Genomic DNA, 24618 nt, shown 5'->3' with positions numbered 1-24618 from the left:
GTGTGGCCGAGCGGTTCTAGGCGCTTCAGTCTGGAGCAGCGCGACCCCAACGGTCGCAGGTTCGAATCCTGCCTCGGCCATGGATGTGTGTGATGTCCTTAGGTTAGTTAGGTTTAAGTAGTTCTAAGTTCTAGGGGACTGATGACCCCAGATGTTAAGTCACATAGTGCTCAGAGCGATTTGAACCATTTTACCGCTATTCGATTAGACAGAATTGTTTACTGATTCTTAATTCGCATCTGCTTGTCAACACAGTTATGTAGCCAGTATAACGAAGTCCATGATCCAGTTATCATTTTCTCATCACATTGTGGCGCCGAAAGAAAAATGGTCTCCTTAAGTTTGCTATATTTTCTGTGATATATTCATGAGATATATGAGCACAAAAAAATGGTTCAAATGGCTCTGAGCACTATGAGACTTAACTTCTGAGGTCATCAGTCCCCTAGAAATTAGACCTACTTACACCTAACTAACATAAGGACATCACACACATTCATATCCGAGGCAGGATTCGAACCTGCCACCGTAGCGGTCGCGCGGTTCCAGACTGTAGCGCCTAGAATCGCCCGGCCACTCCGGCCGGCATATGAGCACAAATTGATCAATTCTTTCGTAGAATTATCGCTTTTGGTGATGAAAGATGTTGTTGTGCCTCTAACTGAAATGAATGGGGAATCTGCAGTGATCTTATTAACAGGAGACAACACTGTCATAAGTCTTGCAGCTCTTCCTTCAAAGTTTTATATTCGTTTCCATTTGCAATGCACTGCTAATTCTGCGTAGTGGCTGGCTCCATGACAGGTGCCCTCTTAGCTCCCTTTTGTCTTGTTAATGAGGCACACAACCGCAGAAATCTCACAATATACCACAGCCTACTGTCCACGTCCCCAATTACAGTATTAAAGTTTTCGGAAAGGTTACATGAAAATTTAAACCACCCTATTCACGCAGCTGATTGACCACTTATGATTTATCGTTCTGTTTGTTTGCATAATCACGTTTCATGCACTCATAGCGCTTGCCGTCCGTCATTCGATGTGTGAAGAGAGGAACTACAATAAGACTCCCGAAATTTCGTACTAGATTTCTCATGGTCTCAGACGGAATTACTTGAGAACTTTTTAAAATAAATGCTGTTACATATATTCGTCAAGTTACGAATGTTGACTTTTCCTGTAGCAAGATATATAATGTCATCTGTGAAGCAAGATTTTTCATTCTAAAACACCACTTCACGAAGTAATGCTTTGATCCACGTGGTATTATTCAAGTGTATTCTGGCAGTAAGGAAATCCATAATCATCATGATTCTACAATGAAATTCTCACTCTATAGCGGAGTGTGCGCTGATATGAAACTTCCTGGCAGATTAAAACTGTGTGCGGGACCGAGACTCGAACTCAGGACCTTCGCCTTTCTCGGGCAAGTGCTCTACCAGGAGCAGGAGAGCTTCTGTGAAGTTTGGAATATAGGAGACGAGGTACTGCCGGAATTACAGCTGTGAGGAGGGGGCGTGAGTCGTGGTTGGGTAGCTCAGTTGGTAAAGCACTTGCCCGCGAAAGGCAAAGGTCTCGAGTTCGAGTCTCGGCCCGGCACACATTTTTAATCTGCCAGGAAGTTTCATCATGACATTACTACATATATGGGCTGCTAGCCTGTATTTTCCAACATTTGTTAATGATAGAGGTTATGTGCTACAGTCTACATGGATATCAAATTAATATATTGCATTTGACTAAGTATGGACAGATAAAACACGATTAATGAGATTGCTGTACCTTTTACGTTTATTCTTTCATTGAAACTGTTTATACACCCAATTCCCTAATAAATGGGAACTGTGTGCTGTTCAGTGCCAGAAAGCTGATACCTATCTCTGTTTAATTTGTGTGACTGCAGGACTCCTGTTAGTACTACACCTTAGGAAGGAGTAATGGTGAGAACAACACAAACAAGTGATACGTTTGTTACAGTCCATTGATCTCAAGGAAAATGTGGGGGTGCAGTCTCAAATTATGGAAATGCAGAACAATTGTAACATTTAATCAAGTAGTACTGTCTTTGGATAACCGACCGAAATTAAAAATGTATACACAAATATGGGTAAGTGAATAATTCCAATGCTTGTTCGCTGACAATACAATATTAATGTGATAAATTTTTGTCGTCAGCTTTATTCATGTGCGAAACTGTAATTTACCAGGACTTGCAAAGTAGCTATCTTGACTACAAACATGTAATGAAGAGATTGGGCTTCATACGGTTTGTTTGTTATCTGCTGTATGGGGAGGACGCTAAGTTTCACGGCAGCGGATAAGTGGTGGGAATAACATCATCTCCAGCAGTTAGAATTATTTGCCTAAAAAAGCCCACACAGTTTGTTGTTCATACAAGACCATTTTCAAATGTATTCAGCTCAATTTCGATCAAGTGAGTACGAGCACGAAGTGTCTTGGCGATGGCCTTGATGAGATTTTACTTTATCATTTTTTTTTCTTTTACAGCAGTAACAGTTGTATCGTCCTTCTTATTTCTTTGTACGAAGGTTGTTTCAAAAATTCCAACAAAAAGTTCCAACATTTTTTTTAGACAAAAGCAATTTTTTATTCGGAGAAACGATTACACCATTGGAAACGTTGATCTTTAAGTTATTTTTCCACACAGTTCCCATTTTTTTCTATGCATTTCTTCTGTTGAATAATCCACTTTTGCACTCCCACCTCAAAGAAGTCCGCCGCCAACCCGTTGAGAAAGTTGGGAACTTCTTCTTGTAACTCCTCGTCCGTCTGGGATTATTGACCGCCTAGGTGCTCCTTCAATTTCGGAAACAGATGGAAATCGCTGGGTGGCAAATCGGGGTTTTAAGGGGGTGGTCAATGACATCCCAGCCAAATTTGTCGATTAACTCCTTCGTTTGATGCGACTCTGTGGACGGGAGTTTTCGTGGTGCAGCCTTATCCCTTTGCTGAGTTTTCCCCTAGGGCGATTTTGGATTGCCCTTCCGAGCTTTTTCAAGGTCTCGCAATAACCTATCGAGTTTATGGTGATCGCTCTAGGCATAAAATCAATGCGCATTTTATCTCATTTCATTTTTTTTAAATTTATGGGACATATTATGCTGTGAGGAGGTTTTTACAGGGTGTCCAGAAAAGGACTCCCTGATTTCAAAATTAAATATCTCGAAAACAAAGATCGATAGAGGAATGCAGTAAACGCTATGTTTATTGCGAAAGCTGTAAGAAATTTATACAGCAGTTTGAAATAATAGTTACAAAAGCTGCTATCAGATGGCGCTGTACGCTGTACAGCTCATATCAGCATACATAAGTGAAATAATCGTATGAAAACAATCTTTGCAAACAATCACATCACAATGTTTTCAAAATGTTCACCATTGGCACTACAGAGGTGACGCAAACGATAAATGAAATTCGCCATCACATTTATCAGTCTGTCAACCGAAATGGTTTCACATGCCACAGAGATCGCCGATTCAAGCTCGTCCAGCGTGGCGGGATGCTTCGGGTAGACCACGTCTTTCACTGTGCCCCACAAAAAAAAGTGACAGGGAGACAAATCCGGCGAATATGGAGGCCAATCCATGCCTGCACCAGTAAATTTGGGATATTCCAAAGCAATGACTCGATTCCCGAAGTATTCCTCAAGAAAGCGAAACACTTATTCGAATTTTGAATGGAAACATGTGTAGGCTGTTTCTCAGTATTTTCTGCGTGCTGGAACGCTTCGAACCAGTCTCAGATGCAATTCTACGGACGGATGACATTGGATTTCGCTGAATAATTCCAGAAACTGTGGCGATATTTTCAGGCGTATTTGCGGTTTGCTTGCGGCCAACACGCCCCACTAGATCATCAGTTACGCTGCCTGTTCGTTGAAATTTTGCGAAGAGCGTACAAATGGTTTTCGCATCGGGTCCTTTTGCTACATTAAATCGTGCTTGAAAACTTCGCCTTGTTGCCGTAGGACTCTCTTCTAACCTGTGGTACTCTAGCACCAGAAAAACGCGTTGTTCAATGGAGAACATAGCTGTAATCTCTTCCTTCGGTACACTAACCTCCTTTCACGTTTCAATAGTGGAACTGAACTGATCGCTCTGGGCTTCGGATCACTATTTAAACTAGGCATTACGTATGGCGATTACAGCGCCATCTGTTAGCAACTTTTGTAACTATTATTTTAAACTGCTGTATAAACTTCTTACAGCTTTCACAATAAACATAGCGTTTACTGCATTCCTCTATCGATCTTTGTTTTCGAGCTATTTAATTTTGAAATCAGGGAGTCCTTTTCTGGACACCCTGTATCTCACTCAAAATTCTATATACGAGGTGCATTAAAGTTCTAAGGCCTCCGATTTTGTTTCTAATTAACTACTCACCCGAAATCGATGAAACTGGCGTTACTTCTCGACGTAATCGCCCTGCAGACGTACACATTTTTCACAACGCTGACGCCATGATTCCATGGCAGCGGCGAAGGCTTCTTTAGGAGTCTGTTTTGGCCACTGGAAAATCGCTGAGACAATAGCAGCACGGCTGGTGAATGTGTGGCCACGGAGAGTGTCTTTCATTGTTGGAAAAAGCCAAAAGTCACTAGAAGCCAGGTCAGGTGAGTAGGGAGCATGAGGAATCACTTCAAAGTTTTTATCACGAAGAAACTGTTGCGTAACGTTAGCTCGATATGCGGGTGCGTTGTCTTGGTGAAACAGCACACGCGCAGCCCTTCCCGGACGTTTTTGTTGTAGTGCATAAAGGAATTTGTTCTTCAAAACATTTTCGTAGGATGCACCTGTTACCATAGTGCCCTTTGGAGCGCAAAGGGTAAGGATTACGCCCTCGCTGTCCCAGGACATGGACACCATTATTTTTCCAGCACTGGCGGTTACCCGAAATTTTTTTCGTGGCGGTGAATCTGTGTGCTTCCATTGAGCTGACTGGCGCTTTGTTTCTGGATTGAAAAATGGCATCCACGTCTGATCCATTGTCACGACATACGAAAAGAAAGTCCCATTCTTTCTGTCGTTGCGCTTCAACATTGCTTGGCTACATGCCACACGGCCAGCCATGTGGTCGTCCGTCAGCATTCGTGGCATCCACCTCGTGACACTTTTCGCATTTTCAGGTCGTCATGCAGGATTGTGGGCCCAGAACCCACGGAATTCCCACCCTGGAGGCGATCTGTTCAACAGTCATTCGGCGATCTCCCACAACAATTCTCTCCACTTTCTCGATCATGTCGTCAGATCAGCTTGTGCGAGCCCGGAATTGTTTCGGTTTGTTGTTGCATGATGTTCTACTTTCATTAAATTGTCGCACCCACGAACGCACTTTCGACACATCCATAACTCCAACACCACATGTCTCCTTCTACTGTCGATGAATTTCAATTGGTTTCACACCACGCAAATTCAGAAACGAATGATTGCACGCTGTTCAAGTAAGGAAAACGTCGCCATTTTAAGTATTTTAAACAGTTCTCATTCTCGCCGCTGGCGGTAAAATTCCATTTGCCGTACGGTGCTGCCATATCTGGGACGTATTGACAATGAACGCGGCCTCATTTTAAAACAATACGCATTTTTCTATCTCTTTCCAGTCCGGAGAAAAAAAATCGGATGCCTTAGAACTTGAATGCACCTCGTAGAGTCCGCCTCCTTAGCTGAGTGGTTAGCACGTCTGATTGCCATGCAATGAGCCCTGATGCGATTCCTGACCAGGGAGATTTTCTCAAGTCGGGTATTGTGTTGTGCTCGTCATCATTTCATCATTACCGACTCTCAAGTCGCCCAGTTTGGCGTCAGCTAAAACATCTTTAAGCGAAGTGGTCGAACTACGTCAAGCTGTGTTTCCCGCCCATCAATGCCACAAAGTCAGTTCATTTCCTTCTACATAGGTCAATGATGTCATATAGCTACTGATTCTGTTAAATGGTCATTTCAAGAGGATAGATCTCGATGTAACATTAATAAAAATATTGTTAAATTCATGAATATAATTTATTCAGTCCTCTGTAAGCGGTTACAAGTTCTGTGCACCATTTATATAAATTAATTTGTACAATAATGAATGTGCCGTGACCATCAACCTCAATACAATCTGGGAAAGTCACATTGGCTGTCTGCTCATCCCAGATGGCCAGTCCGCGCCTTGGCCTGCAGGTGGGCGACGGCGTTTGCTACTTTTCCAGCAGCCACCTCTGGAGTGTCGAGCGGCACTCCGCCTGGTCCTATGACGATGTTAGCGTGGCCGTGTCCTGGGGCGTAGGCGCCCAGAGGACCGGGGCCGAAGCCCAGTCCAGGAGTGGGGAAGCCTGGAGCTGGAAAGCCTGGAGCTGGAAATCCTGGAGCTGGGAAGCCGGGAGCTGGGAAACCGGGAGCGGGGAACCCGGGTGCGGCGCCGGCGTGGGCAGCGGCGGCGGCGTCGGCGGCGTTGACGGCAGCGTCGCGCGCCCTGGTGGCCGCCACGGCCGCGAGGTGGGCGCTCTTGGCGACGGCCACGTCGGGGGCGTCGAGCACGTAGCCGCCCGCCCCCACCACGATGTTGGCGGGGGCGTGCGCCGCGTAGCCGCGGCCAGCTGCTGCCAGCGCGCCGTGGGCTCCCAGCAGGCCTGCCGCTCCTGGGAAACCTGGGGCTCCAGGGAAACCTGGGGCTCCAGGGAAACCTGGGCCTCCAGGGAAACCTGGGGCTCCCAGGAAACCTGGAACTCCCGGGAAACCTGGAGCGCCCAGGAAGCCAGGCGCGCACACCGCCGCCGAAAAGAAGGCGCTCAGCACCAGCTGTTCGAAACACACGTTACAGAATCAATTAACATAAACGCAAGTCTCTGGGAAACCTGGGGCTCCAGGCAAATCTCGGGCTCCCACGAATCCTGGGCCTCCCGGGAAACCTGGGGCTCCCAGGAAACCTGGAACTCCCGGGAAACCTGGAGCGCCCAGGAAGCCAGGCGCGCACACCGCCGCCGAAAAGAAGGCGCTCAGCACCAGCTGTTCGAAACACACGTTACAGAATCAATTAACATAAACGCAAGTCTCTGGGAAACCTGGGGCTCCAGGCAAATCTCGGGCTCCCACGAATCCTGGGGCTGCTGGGAAACCTGGGGCTCCCGGGAAACCTGGGGTTCCCGAGAAGCCTGGAGTGCCCAGGAAGCCGGGCGCGCACATCGCCGCTGAAACGAAGGCGCTCAGCACTAGCTGTTAGAAACACACATTACAGCATCACATCATGTTTCCATTAAACCTCTTGTCTGTTCAAAACAACATACACATTGACATTTTCACTCTACAGCAGAGTGTTCGCTGATATGAAACTTCCTGGCAGATTAAAACTGTGTGCCGGACCGGGACTCGAACGCGGGACCTTTCCCTTGCGCAGGCAAGTGCTCTACCATCTGAGCTACCTAAGCACGACTCACGCCCCGTCCTCACAGCATTTGGCTAAGCCATGTCTCTGCAATATCCTTTCTTCCAGTAGTGCTAGTTCTGCAAGGTTCGCAGGAGAGCTTCTGTGAAGTTTGGAAGGTAGGAGGCGAAGTACTGGCGGAATTAAAGCTGTGAGTACGGGACGTGGGTCGTGCTTGAGTAGCTCAGTTGGTAGAGCACTTGCTCGCGAAAGGCAAAGGCCCCGAGTTCGAGTGTCAGTCCGACACACAGTTTTAATCTGCCAGGAAGTTTCAACATACACATTGCTGAAACGATCACTCCAAAGGGATCCTCCACCTAAACAAGTAGATGTTACGTGTGTAAATAGGCTGTTTTTTTTTTATTGGTAACGCCGCCGCCACGTAGCGCTGTCTATGAAAATCACTGGCTGTGCTGTGTGCAGTCTGTGGCTGGTTTGCATTGTTGTCTGCCGTTGTAGTGTTGGGCAGCAGCAGCTGGATGCTAACAATGCGTAGCGTTGCGCAGTCGGAGGTGAGCCGCCAGCAGTGGTGGATGTGGGGAGAGGGATGGCGGAGTTTTGAAATTCGTAAGAATGGATGTCATGAACTGCTATATATATTATGACTATTAAGGTAAATTTATTGCTTGTTCTCTATTAAAATCTTTCATTTGCTAACTATACCTATCAGTAGTTAGTGATTTCCGTAGTTTGAATCTTTTATTTAGCTGGCAGTTGTGGCGCTCGCTGTATTGTAGTAGTTCGAGTAACGAAGATTGTTGGTGGGGTAAGTGATTTGTGAAAGGTATAGGTTAATGTTAGTCAGGGCCATTCCCTTGTAGGGATATTTGAAAGCCAGATTGCGTTGCGCTAAAAATATTGTGTGTCAGTTTAAGCACAGTCATGTAGAATTGTTCAAAGGGGACGTTTCACGTGTCATCTTGGGGTACACGAGATGAGAAATTGAATTTCCATGGACACGCAAGTCTAATAACGGACTAATCAGAAAAAAAAGCTACATAAACTGGTGAGGCTGAATTCCGAACAAACAGACGAGTTCTACCAGTCGTGAGGACATACCACTTTGCGCTCTTCAAATCAGTACTCAGTTTCGTCACACAGTCTGAACCTTGCCACCAACAAAGCATCAATCGGACGAGGGTAGAGAAAGGCCCCACCTGGGGAATTCGACACTGTGTCTGGTGTTCCGAATGCGCCCCATAGATAACACGATCAAATACAGAGCCGCAAGGAACTGTTCAAAGATGGGGATATCAGGTAACGTACCCACAATAACTGGTGTACCGGTGCAGACGACACATCACCTTAAAACATACATGGCAGAGCGAGTGGGATGTAAGTGATAGAGTGTACGACTCCGCCCCTGCCAAAAGGGAGCGGTTGAGAACGAAACATATCGAGCCCAGCCGCGGTATCGTATGTTTCTTAACTGAACACATGTTTCTTAACTCAGCACATGCCGGAAATATGTGAGCAATAGACATAAACTACACTTACAATACTTAGAAACAGAGATACACTGTATACACAATAAGAATTGAAGAGCAATGGGTACCACTAAATGCATGAACAAACAGCGTTTCAAACACGACGCATGATGAGTACTTGTAGTCACGACATAACGGATGTGCCTGTGTGCAACGTAACAATTTCCGGAAGTTGGATAGTGAACACCTCAGTAACAGCGAAAGAGGACCAGGAGAAGGATGATAAGATGAAGGAGTAAATAGGATGCCCAGGATTATCAGTCAGACATAACATCGCAAAATGCACTGACAAATTGTACAAGACTTTAAATTTTCGATAAATAAAAAAAAAAATTAAAAAAATATTCTGTTCACGACAGAAAGACAAAGCAATAATTTTATTGCCATCTCACTCACTTTATGTGTAATAGCGAGAAATATGGACACTACGTGACAGTGAACCTTCACATGTGCTAAGAGCGCAAATTTATGCCTAGAAAGCAACAGGAGCAGCACGAAAAAAAAAGAAAGAAAGAAAGAAAAAGATATATGAGCTTAGTGCGTGACCTCATTAGCGAACAAGAAGGGCTGAATGCTGTATGTGACAGCTTCTCTAAGTGACACAATTAGAGACTATGAAGGAAAATGGGCCAGTACTTCTACCGCAAATAACGAACAGACAATTTCGTAGTTATTCATTTTAATTCACGAATGATGCCACTGCGGATCCCGAAGAAATGCGGAAGTGTCATAATTGGTTTCAATTTCAATAGCGGCAACTATTTGTTCACAACCGATACAAAAGAGTGACATGTTTGCACGTATTACTGTCCTTCAAAGTAGTCACCAGCGTTGTGTAGAAACCGTTGCCATCGATGTGGAGGGCATGGTATACCGTAAGTAGAGCCTGTTCTGTTGATGGTGGGAATCGAGAGGTATACTGCCTGTCGAATCTCTGGAACAGATCTGAAGCGAATGCCACGAAGTAGTTCCTTCATCTTCGGAATCAAATTACAGTCCGAAGGGCTTAAATCCGGGGAGTATGGTGGATGGTACAGTACTTTCCAGTCCCATCGACCGAACAGAGCAGCCACAACTTGCGCTCTAGAAGTTTCGCGTTTGTGGACTTCAGCAGATCCTACCTGAATTGCAAACAAATTAACGAAGTGAATGATATTCTCATTAAGGCATCATACGACATTAATAAAAAACCAGAAAAGATCGCACAGATCACTAATAAATGGCGAAAGTATCCAAAAACCTGAAAATACAATTGCAGTCCTGGAGTATGCAACAACAGGATAATGTGTAAAACATGTGCACTCTAAATTCTGCCGAATGACAATATGATGAACTTGTTAAGTAGAGACTAAACTATAAGTACTGAAGAGCAATATGATGTGGAAAATGTGTACGCGACAAATGTTTTTGTCAGTCTCACCACGTATGAATTACGTAAAAATGAGAATGTAATAATATTGTTACTACTACTAAAAAAATTATATGAAGTTGCACACAGAGATTATCAGTTTTCTATGTTTTTTTTTCGAAATTGAATTTTTAAAATTTTTAACCTTGTTTCGAGTTTTAGCAGTTAATGGCACCATGACTTGACTTGAAACAGTTGTAAAACAAGATCTCATTTGGAGCGTTTTAGCAACAGTCCTATTCATCGCCCCGTACCTTGAAAATGATGAGATGTAGAAATATTAGTCATTGTCCAGAACGTTACTTGGCAGCATTCCCAGAACTTATTCTAACACAGAGTAAAGGTTAATTCATTCAAAAAGTATGGTGTGTATGATTTTTCGCACTTGGATTAACTGCCGACTATGGACACAAGAAGATTATCTTGGCACAGAGTTAAAAATGCAGTAAAAAATTTCTCAAATAATTAGGCAAACAGGAATCTGTACCGTGGTATAAACTTTAGGAAGCCGAATCAGATTAGCGGCAAAAATTACACGCCCTAATATCGAAAATGAATTAATTCCACTGGATACTATGACAGCACGTGGCGAATTAGGGTTGAGCCTAGGCCAGGAATGGAAACCGGATCGCTGTCTTCCGCGGGCAGTACGGTAAGAGACCACTTCACACACGCCTCCCACACCCCTTCGAGGAGTCAGGAACTGTGAGGAAAGAGAAGAAGCCTTAGGCCAAACGAAGCTTTGACTGAGAGAAGCGTGGTCAAATGGTGTATTTAATGGCTTACTGTCCACGAAAGGCCACCATCCTGGTTCGACTCTTGGTCCACGCTAGACTTTGTTTCCAGTGATTTTGCACCAACGTTGTAATTAGTACCAGCTGCATCTAACATTGTTATTTATCAGTTGCGTCAATGGTAGTGTTTTCATATCGAAAATTAATAATTCCGTTTTTAATTTTTTTTTTACAGTTTGTAAGCTGAATGGTCCTATTCTACCATTTTACTGTATCATATGGGATATTGTTAGAGTAATTGCTATTTAAGCCTAGCTGCCAAGTGAAACTTGATTTATTGACATAATAGACGACAACAACCATGGAAACATTTGAATTAAATACAGAAATTGACATCACTTCACTATTGCAAATGACGACATTATCCAGCTATTGCGGAATTAGAAGATCTGTGGGAATGATCTAATTTCAAGGTTCGAGAGATAGCAACATCTCTTAGTCTTTACTACAGCTCAAACATCTCACTACTCTAGGTGGCGTTTGCCATGGTAACCCATTGGATGTGATATCAATAGCTGCTGTACGAGCCCTCAGAACTACAATAACAAAACGAGGCATGGACCCTACGAAACAATGGAATCGTTTAGGAGAGATGTAGTTCGACACATATTGCAGTGCTGTCCGTAATTGTACTTGTAATTGGTGATGCGTTCATGGGGTGCACACTGTTAGTAACAATATCACATAAATTCTCGACTGGGTTATGTTTGGGTGCTCCGGACAGCCATCCACGATCTTAAAATCGCTGGAGTCTTCATCAAGCCACCTGAGTGCAAAGAGCAATGCAATATTGCATTGTCTAGTTGGAACAAGGAATCTCTTTATGATGTCGGAATGGAATGCGGATGGTACTCAATACTATTCACACGATATAAACCCATTATTGGCCCTAGAAGCTGATTAAGGGGACTTCATTATCTTATGAAACCGTGCAGACGCTAATTCAGCCATCTCCTGCCTAAATTGAACTTTGTTTACATGCAGAGTACATAGTTGCACGGAAAATGTGCCATATTTTACGGTGCCCATCAACTCTATACAGCTGGAACTGGGTTTCATAGAGCCATGCTATCCCCCACCAGTCTCCATTGTCCAGTGACGATGTCAGTGGGGCCATTCCAGTCGTGGAGTTCTTTGTTGAGGTCTCACAAAAGACACGCGAGTCGTTCGTCAGCTGTTGACGCCTGTGCGGTGCATTTGTCTCCGTACAGTCCTGCTAGAAAAGGGTTTCTGACGCCCAGCTTTCAAATTAGCGGATATCTTACTCACAGTTGACATGGCTCTACGTGAGGTCCTTCCGTGAAACTGTTTGCAGGATTTACACCGTGGAAACATTGTTTGTGACATATTGAAGATCCATCCTAAAGACTGTTCATCTCGGAATTCAACATCTGCGAAATGCTATGACGCAGGCGTCTAGCACCTCAAGGGCAAATAGATATACGGGCCGTGCAACGAAATTGTGACGTCACACTTGTAGGCCTGTTGGCGACAGTCCAGGAACGATCGGCTCCGTACTGGACACACCGGAAATCAGTTCAAATGGCTCTAAGCACTCAGAGACTTAAGATCTGTGGTCTTCAGTCCCCTAGACTTAGAACTACCTAAACCTAACGAACCTAAGGACATCACACACATCCATGTCCGAGGCAGGATTCGAACCTGCGACCCTAGCAGCACCACCGTTCCTGACTGGAGTGAATAGAACCGCTAGGCCACGGAGGTGGCGGGAAATTAGTATTTAATTGAAAAGGTGTCCAGTAAAGAATTGTTAAACTCGTTTGAAACGTTATCCGCTCCCCGCCAGAGACGACTGCCCTCACACGCAAGACCTGCAGTGTCACGTGCTGTGACTACGCGCCAAGGCCTGTCTTTCTCGTAGGTCTCGCTTGCACCCGTTATGACCTCTTGTTCAAACTCGGTGAACTACGACATCATGCCATGTTCACCATGCACCTGTCTACAACAGGCTGTTCAGGTATGGTGTCCTCCCTCGGGCATGGGTGTATGTGTTGTTCTTTGCATAAGTTAGTTTAAATAGTGTGTAAGTCTAGGGCTGGTGACTTCAGCATTTTGTTCTCTTAGAAATGCAGACACTTTGTTTTTCTTCGCACATGTCATAGAGCGCTTAAAGCCGCTATATTCACGGCTTATATTCGCATGGGAAAAACCTTCCGTAAATTTTGGCACCTCAGTTCATATCCGTTCACCAAATTGTGCTAGTCCCACATACTATAATGGTGAACTTTTGAGCGTTGAGAGGTAACGAGAGAAGACCGTGAGTGACTCGTTTTGAGCCGGTATTGTAGGCTTGCTTGGGTGGCTAACTGGTCTAGTTTATTGCTCACCATACTAATGCTATGATCTACATCACGCAGTTATAGTATCGCAATGATACCGTCGTAGCGTGTCAGGTACTATTTCTCATAAACATAATTGATAAGCGTGTGTCAATTCAGTGCCGAGGACTGACATGTCGACACAATCTAGGTCGGCCTACACCTAGCGAATGCTCCTTCAACTCGATATCTCAGGGATGGGTAAAGCATCTGCTAAGAAATTTACTGCCAGGTGCCTTTGTGTAAACACATGGCATACCAACTGAGAAACCAATTGGACAGTCTTCCTTTTTTCTTATCCCCAGTAATTAAAATATTGGTACTGTCAGTGGGTAAAATACAGTAAAATGGTTTATACTATTCATAGAAGAAAATCTAAAATTGTGACACAACGTGCTGTAATTCTTAAGTCAGTAAAAGTCGCCTACTGAATTACATGAACTGCCAATAGAGGCTACAAACCTTTACCACATGTAGAAAAGAAAATTAACTTCAAACAACCAAGGCCAGCCTGAGATGCTTTCCTGATCATCTTACGTTAAGTCTGCATTACTGCTTGATATTAAGAAAAACTGCTTTTTTTCCACTACCGTGACAGGATGACAAAATTTCATTAATATGCGTCCACTAAGATGACTGAAATCTTTAAAGCACTAAATAGTAGAGTGCTTGTCCAGTATACTCTCTAAGAGAAAAAACGACGCACCACGAAGGAGTGATCCGAATGGGACAGATATCTGTAGGTGTGATGCAAATGTACAGACGAAGAAATGATTACAGTGTCAGAAATATTGGGTGATTTATTCAGGAGAAATTGATCAACTCAGTAACGCGTTGCCCACCTCTGGCCCAAATGCAAGCACTTATTTGGATTGACATTGAACGATAGCGTTGTTGGACGAACACCTGAGGAATACCGTGTCACATTCTGTCCAATTGGCGCATTAGGTCGTCAAAATCCCGAACGAAACGTGACGTAGAGTATCGTCGACGTGGCGTTGTGCTGCGAGGGTGCCGCTCATGTCAACAAAAGAGGCCGCGCCATGGAATGGATGACACGCCAGACTACCACTCTCGGTGGTCGGGCCGTATGGCAGGCGACAGACTGGTATCCCACCAGCGGCTGGGGAGTCTCCAGACACGTCATCGCTGGTCTTCGGGCCTATTGCAAAGTGGGACTCGTCACTGAAGGCAATTACACTCCATTCAATAAGATTACAGGCCGAAAACGTGTCTGGAGCCATCATGGGCTTCGAATTGATGACAGCTTTGCTGCACCTTACTTAACAACAGACCATGGCCGCGGGTTGACTCGTGCACTTATAATAAGAAGTAGAATCAGCTGCCTTAACTGCTGTGGTCCCATCTTTGGTTAATTCGAAACCTGTTCTCTATCGCAAAGTTTTGAACATGGCTGCTTAGTTCAGTGACCGTTTAGAAATTGAAATTGAAACAAACGAGTCCTCGGTCACAATTTTTTAGTTTTATTTACCAGGTTTCAACACTTCTACGATTGCTTTCATCAGAATTTAGACATTTAAAGTGGTCCATAACATAATTACAATTTTGTGGGAAGAAAAAATTTTTTATATAAAAAAGTGTAAGTACTGACTAATGATACAAGACAGAGACAGTACTTACATGTCACGTCTAAAATAAATAACAGGCCAGAAGGGCTTCAGTCACAAAGTACTTGAAAGGAATGTGTGATGGCGAGCCTCTAAGGGTAGTTCGTACCTGTCTCTACAGCCACTGGTTGCAACGGACTGAGGCGCCCGCATTAACAAGCGTGGCAGGTGAACATGACTGTACTTACACTTTTTTATATAAAATTGTGACCGAGGGCTTATTTATTTTAATTTTAACCTATTATCTATTTACGGCTAAAAGTAAAAGACGTTCCAATATTTTTTATTCTCTTTCACAAACAATCAAAAACAATTCTACACTCCTGGAAATGGAAAAAAGAACACATTGACACCGGTGTGTCAGACCCACCATACTTGCTCCGGACACTGCGAGAGGGCTGTACAAGCAATGATCACACGCACGGCACAGCGGACACACCACGAACCGCGGTGTTGGCCGTCGAATGGCGCTAGCTCCGCAGCATTTGTGCACCGCCGCCATCAGTGTCAGCCAGTTTGCCGTGGCATACGGAGCTCCATCGCAGTCTTTAACACTGGTAGCATGCCGCGACAGCGTGGACGTGAACCGTATGTGCAGTTGACGGACTTTGAGCGAGGGCGTATAGTGGCCATGCGGGAGGCCGGGTGGACGTACCGCCGAATTGCTCAACCCGTGGGGCGTGAGGTCTCCACAGTGCATCGATGTTGTCGCCAGTGGTCTGCGGAAGGTGCACGTGCCCGTCGACCTGGGACCGGACCGTAGCGACGCACGGATGCACGACAAGACCTTAGGATCCTACGCAGTGCCGTAGGGGACCGCACCGCCACTTCCCAGCAAATTAGGGACACTGTTGCTCCTGGGGTATCGGCGAGGACCATTCGCAACCGTCTCCAAGAAGCTGGGCTACGGTCCCGCATACCGTTAGGCCTTCTTCCGCTGACGCCCCAACATCGTGCAGCCCGCCTCCAGTGGTGTCGCGACAGGCGTGAATGGAGGGACGAATGGAGACGTGTCGTCTTCAGCGATGAGAGTCGCTTCTGCCTTGGTGCCAATGATGGTCGTATGCGTGTTTGGCGCTGTGCAGGTGAGCGCCACAATTAGGACTGCATACGACCGAGGCACACAGGTCCAACACCCGTCATCATGGTGTGGGGAGCGATCTACTACACTGGCCGTACACGTCTGGTATCGTCGAGGGGACACTGAATAGTGCACGGTACATCCAAACCGTCATCAAACCCATCGTTCTACCATTCCTTGACCGGCAAGGGAACTTGCTGTTCCAACAGGACAATGCACGTCCGCATGTATCCCGTGCCACCCAACGTGCTCTAGAAGGAGTAAGTCAACTACCCTGGCCAGCAAGATCTCCGGATCTGTCCCCCATTGAGCATGTTTGGGACTGGATGAAGCGTCGTCTCACGTGGTCTGCACGTCCAGCACGAACGCTGGTCCAACTGAGGCGCCAGGTGGAAATGGCATGGCAAGCCATTCCACAGGACTACATCCAGCATCTCTACGATCGTCTCCATGGGAGAATAGCAGCCTGCATTGCTGCGAAAGGTGGATATACACTGTACTAGTGCCGACGTTGTACATGCTCTGTTGCCTGTGTCTATGTGCCTGTGGTTCTGTCAGTGTGATCATGTGATGTATCTGACCCCAGGAATGTGTCAATAAAGTTTCCCCTTCCTGGGACAATGAATTCACGGTGTTCTTATTTCAATTTCCAGGAGTGTACGTTTCATTTATCAGCAGAGACGGAGCGCAGACCCTTAAATGGGTTATGACTAATTAAGAAAGTGAAAAACAGCAAGTTATTGCCGTTTTTCTTGTTTCATTAGCGGTTAGAATAAACAGACAGGGATACGAGAACAACGAAGTTACATGAAAACTTTTCATGTCGTATTAATTCAAAAAATGGTTCAAATGGCTCTGAGCACTATGGGACTTAACATCTGAGGTCATCAGTCCCGTAGACGTAGAACTACTTTAAGCTAATTAACCTAACGACATCACACACATCGGTGCCCGAGCCAGGATTTGAACCTGCGACGGTAGCAGCAGCGGGGTTCCGGACTGAAGCGCCTTGAACCGCTCTGCCACAGCGGCTGTCCCTTATTAATTCTTTCGGGTAAAAGGTCCTATCCATCTTCCTTCGATTACGCTATGTCTATTCTGTGGTAGAGGCTTGGACCGGGAAGTAAATTTTTAGAGAGAGCGGGACTTAATTGCAATAGTGTATAAGTAATTCACAAGAATTGTTTCAATTGTTTGGGGGAAACTGGACCGGCGTAACTGTGGACATGTACATTTAGTCGGTTTCTTGATGCGCAGAACAACGTTTTGAGTACATGCCAAGTCAAAAATTCTCTCCTTTTTCTAAGACTGATAAACTGAAACGAAACTACAACCATATAGCGATTCGCCTTATGACGTGCTAATTAACAACCTAACATTAGTATTACGCAGCAGTAAAAATGCAACCGAGTTTGATAATTGTATACTAATTGCTTCGAGAATTAACTCACCAGAGTGTTCATGGTGATGGTCTTGGACGCTGCCGGATGTGTGATCCCAGACTGGGGCGGTCCTGCTGTATTTATATGGAGTGAGCGACGGAGGCGTGAAAGTTTGCGCTTCCGTCAACGCCAGCCGTCCTTCTCGTAACCTATATTCTCTGCTGATGCCATCAGGCGTGGCTACCGAACAAAGCCGTCAGCGGCACAGGCTTCGATTAACAGCTTTTCTCGATTCTGTTAACTTCAGAACAATACAGACTATGTTGCAAGAAGGCACACAACGAAAGCTACTTACACTTTGCAATGGGCTGTATGGTTCACTGACTTTTGAGTCACGTCGCGAAATTTTCCACAGTATTTAGAAAACAATGAGGAGCGATAAGTAAATCTTTACGAGGCTACGTTCCTTTAAATGTCAAACATTTTATCCGTATATACTTGACGCCATTTCTCTTCCTTCCCTTTATAGGTATAGAGGCATACTAGGAGCATATGTTACATATATACTAAGTTCCTTTAAGTTTTATGTTTTTTAAAAGACAGCAACATTAACATTTGATAATTCTGTAACACAAGTTTCGTCCAGCTGGTGATCATTTTCAGACTAAAGTCACATGCTGCGAGCGGTTTCCGTTGCATTGATGGGCGGTTACGGCATTATGAAAGGCTCATGGGATTGCGTCGTAAAATAAATAAAAAATTGAAGAAAATAGCCAGACAATCACCTAATCTTCACGAAAAGTATGTAATTTTTTTCTAAATATATGTGCTCATATGATAACAGATGTCAGTTAATAGCTGAAGTGACATATGGAAAAAGTGACGTCCACAAAATTTAGTCTCCATGGGACGGACCTTAGGCTTCTTTCGAAAATCTTGAAAATATCCCTTCTTTTAGCCAAGTTCTGCCGCAGCTTCCTTTTTTCACCCGTTCAGTTCAGTGCATCCTCATTTGTTATTCGATTTACCTATGTAAGATTCTTTATTCGTTTATAGCACCACATTCCAAGCGATTTTATTCTCTTCTTGTCTGAACTGCTTACGACTCACGTTTCACATTGCTACAAGGCTACACTTCAGACAAATACCTTCAGAAAAGACTTCGTAACACTTAAAACTATTTTTGATATCGACAAATCCTCTTTTCAAATTTTATTTTCTTGCTCTTGTCAGCCTACATCTTATATCTTCTCTACTTTGGCCATCATTTGTTAATTTGCTGTCCAAATAACAAAGCTCATCTACTACTTTCAGTGTCTCATTTCCTAATCTAATTCCTTCAGCTTTGCCTGATTTAATTCATTACCCTTGTTTTCTTTCCTTGGTAGTGTCTTACATTCTCTTCTTAAGATACTATAAATTCCGTTCAACAGCTCTTTTAAGTCCTTTGTTGTCTCTGACAGAATTGCAATGTCAGCGACGACGTTTTTACTTCCTCTCCCTGAACTTCAATTACCTTTCCATATTTCTACTTGGCTTCCTTTACTCATTATTCTATGTACACATTGAATAACATCGGGGCTACACTACAACCTTGCCTCACTCCATTGTCAATTACTAACCCCCCCCCCCCCTCCATGACTTTTACAACAGTAATCTGCTGTTGAGTGTGCGCCGACATGAAACTTCTTGGCAGATTAAAACTGTGAGCTCGACCGAGATTCGAACTCGGGACCTTTGCCTTTCGCGGGAAAGTGCTCTACCAACTTTTTTTTTTTTTAATCTCATTTTATTCGTGTTTGTTCGTTGTATCTGCTCCTTGCGGATGTCGCAAGACATCTGTTTTAGTTCGTAGTTGATCCATTAACTCAGTTTCTTTTATTACAGAGGGCAGCGAACACCCTGATCGAACACGCTGAGTTACCGTGCCGGCTTCCAACTGAGCTACCCAAGCACGATTCACGACCTGTCCTCACAGCTTCAAGTTTGGGAGATAAAATGTAAATGTCGTGTAACTAGGGCCTCCCGTTGTGTAGACTGTTCGCCGGGTGCAAGTCTTTCGATTTGACGCTACTTCGGCGACTTATGCATCGATGGGGATGAAATTATGATGATTGGAACAAGACAACACCCAGTCCCTGAGCGGTGAAAATCTCCGACCCAGCCGGGAATCGAACTCGAGCCCTTATAATTGACATTCTTTCGCACTGACCACTCAGCTACGGGGCGGACAGTTTGGGAGATAGGAGACGAGGTACTGGCAGAATTGAAGCTGTGAGGACGGGTCGTGAGTAGTGTTTGGGTAGCTCAGTTGGTAGAGCACTTACCCGCGAAAGGCAAAGGTCCCGAGTTCGAGTCTCGGTCGGGCACACGTTTTCAATCCGTTAGTAAGGTACGTTTCAGATATAGTTCGCTCGCTGGTGCAAAAGGGACACCTGAGTTTTTCCTTACAGTGTGCGAATGCTGGTTTTATGCTTGGTACGGTTACCTGTAATGAACTATAACATTTGACATTCCTTTAAATGAAGACAAGCCCCGCTACGCATGGTAAGGTATGTGGCAAAACGCCTGATGATATCGCCATCAACAACAGTCGACTGCCCAGAGCGGTTAGAGGTGAGTCCGGAATATGCGCTGACGAAGAGAAGATGGAATGGATGGAACGGCAGACCGTCAACCTTTCCAGCACGAGAAACAAGCAACGGAATGAGGTTAGTCGGAAATTAAGAAATTCAGAAAGCTTCACTGCAGAAGCTAACTCTAATCTGTTACTAATCTTTCAAATGTAACTAATCTCTTTGTGAATCTAACTTCTACTTTTGGTCCTAATCTACAATTTGCCTTCAATATTCATCCTGTAGAAGCCGTCACTACTCAACAGTCGACTAATTACTACAAAAGTGCAAATAGTGCTCTGTACGTAGTTTCATATGAACAATTTGGATAAAAACGTACACCATCTTCACCATATGGCTATAGGGAAAAATCTAGGGTCTTAGTTACCAGAGACTAATAATTCAGCAATTAATATCTCTTCTGTGGAAAAAAAACTAAAGGAAGGTTGAATTGAAAACTCCGGGAAAGGAAAATTTTCTAGTGAACAATAAAATATCAAAAAACAGAAACTTACATTTATTCTTTGGTTGTCACCGAACAAGAAGTAATAAGAAAAATTGAAACAGAATTTGAAAGAGCGGAGAGTTTGGAAGTCGTGTAGTCTGCCTTACGCGTTATAAATGTCACTAGGTTTACTAAGTAACTGGAATGGTAAAGAACAACCTGTCGAACTGTGGACCTGCTTATTTACTGCCGATCTCAAGCTTTATTGGACACTGTGTCTATTCAGGGCATTATCACACCTCGTAGATTTTTATGTGGCAACTGTCAGGTAAGGCTTCAACTGCCCCGGATAAGGCCACGTCAGAAAACTACGTTCGGTCGCAGCTGAGATGCCTCAAAGACAGTGGGTCTCCCTCTGTTGAATTCTGCGCTTCTGCTACTGCTGTTTATGCTCACTGTGGGAAGCAATAACCATCTACAGATTGGTCGAACCGTGCATGTCATAGACGGGGCATAGCTCAACAACTCGCTAAGTGGACTAAAATTAACCCTTCCACTGCTGAGTGCGTCGTAATTGTGTGCACATCCATGTGCGCCCGGGCAACACCACGCTTCTGTTTTTATGAGTTCTTAAAACGAAGCTGTTGTGCACATAGTTCCGCGTAGTCAGCGCGTACACGACTTTCCCACTAGAGCGCGCCCCGCTAAGCACAACAGCGCAGGTGCAGCGCTCGTCCGTCTCCGCACTACGAGATGGCGCTGTCTTAGAGACGGACCAAATTCTGCTTCCGCCGATCCGCGTATTAATATGTAACGCAGCCAATGAGATTGCTGCTAACGTAGAACCTTTTCTCCTCATGGAGCACACTCTCGCAGTGATACCTGAACGCACGAGGTATTATAACGAGTGTACAGACCTTCGATTAGTCAGTCTGCACCAGTCTGCATTTGTCTGCACTAGTCTATGGTCAAGTTTCAGTCTGCGCCTAATAAGATTATCATATTCCTGCACATAGCCATGAACAGAAATATATAGACAGGTTGTCAAGTATCAGAGATATGTGAGAATAAGATTAACGTACCAAGACAAAAGGAACTTCAGATTGTCAACTGTAAATAGCATCCAGAATCAAGTTAAGTATTTTCATGTTATTATTATTTTAATAAATGTGTGTGAAAATGAATCAAGTTCTGTTTAAAGTTGGTCACCGTCAATCTGCTACTCTAAGTGTGTAAGTGGCATTTCTATCGTCTGACCTAACGGCAGAAGATAAACACGCCACGATAAGACCACGAGACATATTGCTGCAAATCGTCTACTTCGTTAGAGCGACAAGTCAAACAACCTGATGGTGTGTGTACCGAAGGTCTTACAGTACGCACACCACAGAAATGTACTTCGAATAGTCTTTAATTCTGAAATTCCTAGAGATAGGTAAGTTTACAAAGATGCATATTTCATAAAGATCTTTTATGTGATATATTTCGCAACAGGACACAACACACAGTCCCGTTCAGGTAAGTATACGCTATTTCTCTCGTTTTATGTTCTTGCTGCATACTGTGCTTATAGGTCCGTATTTTTTTGCTGGTGATTCGGCGGTGCTTGGGAAATGCCTGTCTCAAAGCCTCAAGGAATTCAGCCCGGCTGATCGACGATCTCCTGATGCTCTCCTTTCTTGGTGGTATGCCTCCAGAATCTCAAGAATGAGGCTGACAAGAAATTCAGTGACTGAAGTATTTTTCCGGTGTGAACGTGGGAATTAAGCACACACATGTCCAAGAAGTGAAAAAAAAAAGAGTTTTTGTACCATTTAAATGTTTTGCGAACACGTTTCGGTGAGCTAAATGGCACGTCACATTTGTCCATTGCACCCATGTACTCGTTGTAATCCAACACATATTTTGGTGTAGATTTTTTGGTCTTAGTTTGGCGGTCAATTTTCCCTGCTAATTAGATTTCAGCTCCATAGCACGTCGTCGACATGTATAGGTTCCTTCTGTCGTACTATTTCAAAGCCATCGTAGTGTCAGTTGACCTAAATTCCATCTCTCGTCTTCGCAATTTGGCTTCAAGTTTTAGCATACCTTTTCTGTTCATGTGAAGTATACATACTGCACATGCTCTCCTTTCAAACACGTGGAAGAGAGATGAACATTAGTATTAGCTGTCCACATATAGCGAGAGCCCTTTTCCCAAATAAGATTACAAAAGTGTTGTCAGAACATTCCCCAGTTACAAATACACTACGTCACACTTTCCACCAGCATAAACTAAAAGGTCAAGTATAAATCCCGTTCCACAATCACATAGAAATTTTTTTTATCAAAACGACCTCTTTTAGATGGAATGTGTTGTCTGAAAGCCAAGCGTCCCTTGAAGAGCAGGAGACTATCGTCAATAACTAACACACTTTTTGAATTGGAGTGAATGCTGCTCTGCATTTCCCTCTCAGGTATGAAAGAAGTGAAGTATTACAACTGATCGTATTTTGTACAGCTTATCATACTAATCAGGAATAATGTTACTGGAAAACTGCGGTATTCGGAATATTAATAAACATTTATCACGGGACATTACTTTTAAAAAATCTGAGTTTTGAGGAGAAGATAATTTTACCAAAATTCAGAACAATTCTTTTTCTTAATTGTTGCCATAGGAAATTATCAAAAAATTTCATTTACTTGCATTCGTGAAAACACCTTTGACATTATTAAACAGTCGTACAAAGAAATTTGCCTAATATTCAAATGCATAAGTACAGTATCAAAACATGATACCGGAAAGTTTCTGTACTATGGGCGCAGTTGCTTCGCGTTTCTACAACGTGGTTTTGTAAACGTTTTTATGGCAACGCCGCTTCATAGCTCTATAGAGGACTACTGTTTTCCCCCATAGCTGTTTGCGCTTCGCCGGTGAAAGGTGCCAAAAGTGCTGCCAGGTGTTAGGAGTTTCCTTACTCTGACTCGACCGTACAAGTGTCTTAGCAGTAAAGAATGAATGTATTAAAACTTCATCCATGGTGCGGCAATTTTTCACGCATCTCGGTGTTTATGACGTCATTTCTCTTGTATTATATGCCGTACAATAATGTGTTTGTGTAGATATATTCAGCGGAATGTGTAGATAATGTCCGCTAAATATGTTGCGAATGTAGTTAGCAGCAAAGAAGTGATGAATTTAAACATCAGTTGTGATGCGGCAGTTTTTCACGTATCTCAGCGGTTATGACGTAATATTTCCTTACCTTTCTTTGTTCATGCAACGTTCATACAATGTTACCTATTAAATTAGGTACGTTCAGCTGCATATATGGATACTGTCTGCAAAATGTATTGAGAATGGAATTAGTAGTAAAGATTTAATAAATTTAAAAGTCATGCAAAATACGGCTGTTTTTCAGGAATCTCATTACGGCGCAATATCTCCTGGACTATGTGAGGTAGTGGTTCTTCCCCCAACAGCAATTGATACCTGACACTAAGTATCTTTGTACCAAGTTTGGTTGAAATCGCTCCAGTGGTTTACGAGGAGTTGTGGAACATACTGACACATATACATACATACTTGCATCCAGTTTTATTATGTTTGGATACTGTATTCTATTTATATTTGATTCCTTCACATACATCCTCCATGAATTCATTCCACCTTTCAGCTTTCCATTTGTTGTTCGGCTCTTAGTTGCCATTTGAAAGGTTATTATCTATATGAATGCTTCTTTTTTCTCCTAAGATCTCTTTAATATTCATGTGGGCAATAAGTATCTGTCATCTAGTCATGCATGTTTCTACGGCCTTGTATTTGTCCGTTAGACATTCCTGCTTAGCAGTTTTGCACTTTCTGTCAGTCTCATACCTAAGACATCTGCATTCCCTTTAGATTGCTTCATTTACTGCATTTTTATGTTTTCTCCTCTCGTCTCAATTAAATTCAGTCTCTCCTGTGTCATTCAAGGATTTCTACTGGGGCTTGTCTCTTTATTTACGTGACCCTCTGCTGCCTTCATTATCGCAT

The 24618-nt window shown here is 43.9% G+C and overlaps 1 protein-coding gene across 2 annotated transcripts; it reads right to left on the bottom strand.

Annotated features, from left to right (window-relative positions):
* Positions 1 to 6011: 6011 nt before the first annotated feature.
* Positions 6012 to 17656, bottom strand: LOC126355482 (cuticle protein 18.7-like). 2 transcript variants are annotated; one of them, XM_050005798.1, is made up of 2 exons: positions 17610 to 17650; positions 6012 to 6799 (listed from the first exon to the last, which is right to left on the bottom strand). In XM_050005798.1, exons 1-2 carry the CDS (start codon positions 17619 to 17621, stop codon positions 6146 to 6148), a joined length of 666 nt encoding a protein of 221 aa, XP_049861755.1. In that variant the 5' UTR covers positions 17622 to 17650; the 3' UTR covers positions 6012 to 6145. The 2 variants fall into 2 exon arrangements, 1 of the variants encoding a protein (XP_049861755.1); XR_007565503.1 differs by lacking the exon at positions 6012 to 6799 and adding an exon at positions 6899 to 7006 and having other exon boundaries at positions 17610 to 17656.
* Positions 17657 to 24618: the final 6962 nt, after the last annotated feature.

The sequence above is a fragment of the Schistocerca gregaria genome, chromosome 3 (genome assembly GCF_023897955.1).
Source record: "Schistocerca gregaria isolate iqSchGreg1 chromosome 3, iqSchGreg1.2, whole genome shotgun sequence".
In the NCBI taxonomy this organism is placed as follows: domain Eukaryota; kingdom Metazoa; phylum Arthropoda; class Insecta; order Orthoptera; family Acrididae; genus Schistocerca; species Schistocerca gregaria.
This window is presented reverse-complemented; position numbering and strand designations above follow the sequence as displayed.